Below are 2,165 nucleotides of genomic sequence, written 5' to 3'. Positions count from 1 at the left end.
TCTATGTCATAACGAGAGCATATAAGGAATGGCTGTCGGGCAGCCAAGAATTGTTCTCCTTGGAAGAAATAAATATCCTCTTTTGATTAATATACTTTATAGCAAATACCAATTGCTTATGTTTCAAGTTTGGCCTCTTACCCAGGTTCTCTAAATATACATGTAAAATTTTGAAATAAAAGTTGCTCCCCAAAAAAATACATCATTGTTTGGCTTGCAAAAATGCCCGAATGCATGTTTGTATTTTTGGAAATATCAAAATCACTTTCACTTTATTTCACAGCATAAATTATGCAATGTTGGAATCAAAATGATGCAATGTTAACAACATTTTTCTTCAAGCACATGGAGATATATCTTGCTGCTATTTTTGGCAGTTTGGGCTTGTTTCATTACCCAAATACAAGCCTCTTGGTGCAAAACCGTGGGGAAATTATTTTAGGCTGGCGCAAAACGAAGAACCTGCTGTATTTTTCATTTCCAATCTCTTTTTCTAAATGGTAGGTCTGTTTTGGCTGCCTTTCTTGTCCATCCATTTGAATGCCAGATTCCATATAAATAGAGCGTCCACTTCCCAAGACATTTCTTTGGTTTTTCATCCCAACCACAATTTGTTACAACACTACTTACCAATTACACTTTACGCACCATGTTTTTATATGGAATATACCACCAGCGACCGCGGATACCACTTACCTCCTCTTGACTTTTCAATAACCAACCCAACCCTTTGCTCGCAAAATCTACAGTCCATATTTTCACTTTCAAAACACAACTTATGCCAAGGGATGTTCGAACACACCCACCGGCTTTCCACGTCAAATCCTCTTTCGTCATACAACCAGCCCTCATCTTCATATTTCGTCTCCCCATTACCCACTCCTCCCTTTGCTGCTACCCGCCCTCCTTGCTAATGTATTGCCTGAACAAAAAAGAACAGAACAAACAAAAAGAACAGAACAAACAAAAAAGAACAAAAAAAGATGAGTGTCCATGGGCCTTGAAACATTGTAAAATGTTCTCGGGGTTTTGTTAAATTTATTAAATACATGGCAGCACAGCAATCATTACAAGTCTGATCACCTTGTGATGTTGTAGATGCAACTCATGACAAAAAGAAAAAGGAAAACAGGCAATGTAAAGGCATAGAGGTAGGGAGCTAAAAAGATAGGAAGTGTGATACAAGGAATTGCGGCTTGTCTCTGGCGATTGATTAATGAATCAATCGCTAGTTAATTCCCTACTTGGATATGCGGGAATTCATACGCACACATAAACACTAATGGATATGAACAGTGGAGGCTATTCATCCCTTAGCTTTCTTTTAGTTCATTTTTGTTCAAGATCTATTTTTAACGTAACGCCAGCCAATAGCCAAGTATCTGAAAGACAAGGCCGACGATCAGAAAGACGAGCTGGTTCCTGGCTTTGTCGAGCAGCTAACCTTGTGTCTTGCCCAGGCAAGTGAAACTGGTGTCCTGCACAGGGACATTTCAGCAGGGAACGTGTGTGTCAAAAACAACAAGGTGTATGTCATTGACTGGAGCTGTGCCAAGGTCATTGGCTGGGGCACTGCTGAGGATGCTGCCAGGGACACTGGCCCAACTCAACCCAATCACATTGATATTGCCAAGCAGTGGGGGTTCAATGCGACGACAGTGGGACAGGTGGAGGTGGCCAAGGACCCATTTACAGGGACGCCGCTTTTCATGGGCATTCCTATGCTCAGCAGCCCCATCCAGGGAATCCTTGATGACCTGGAGAGTGTTCTCTGTGTCGTTATGGACGCAGTGCGTCCAGCTGGCACTAAGAGGGATGACGTTCAGAGGTTCAAATTTCTGGACAACCAAAGCCTGGCTTTGAGTCGGTACAGCATCATGATGGTTGAGGAAAAGTATCTGGAATTGTTTGGGATAGGAAATCCAGGGAAGATATTCAGGAACCTATTCCACTCAATGCGCCAGTTCTTGTTTGAACCAGGAACCAGTACATTAGCCACCAGCTCTGGTGGGACAGTAAATTTAAACGACAGGCTAACTGGGATGCTGCTCCCAGGTTTATGCATCCCAGGCGGTTGAGCTCCTCGAGAGAATAATGGCCAGTTTAAGCGACCAGCTGAGGACGAGATCAATGCTGGACCATTCAAGAAGCTAGCACTTTAGGTT

General features: G+C 42.6%; 1 protein-coding gene across 1 annotated transcript; it reads left to right on the top strand.

The window, feature by feature from the left end:
* Positions 1-341: 341 nt before the first annotated feature.
* Positions 342-981, top strand: BX661DRAFT_37245 (uncharacterized protein). The gene has a single exon (XM_051539112.1). It carries the CDS (start codon positions 498-500, stop codon positions 912-914), a length of 417 nt encoding a protein of 138 aa, XP_051388380.1. The 5' UTR covers positions 342-497; the 3' UTR covers positions 915-981.
* The last annotated feature ends 1,184 nt before the right edge of the window (positions 982-2,165 follow it).

This window comes from Kickxella alabastrina (assembly GCF_025024165.1).
Source record: "Kickxella alabastrina strain RSA 675 chromosome Unknown BX661scaffold_150, whole genome shotgun sequence".
Classification (NCBI taxonomy): Eukaryota; Fungi; Kickxellomycota; class Kickxellomycetes; order Kickxellales; family Kickxellaceae; genus Kickxella; species Kickxella alabastrina.
The sequence above is the reverse complement of the archived record's forward strand: the minus strand, read 5'-3'. Positions and strand labels throughout refer to the sequence as shown.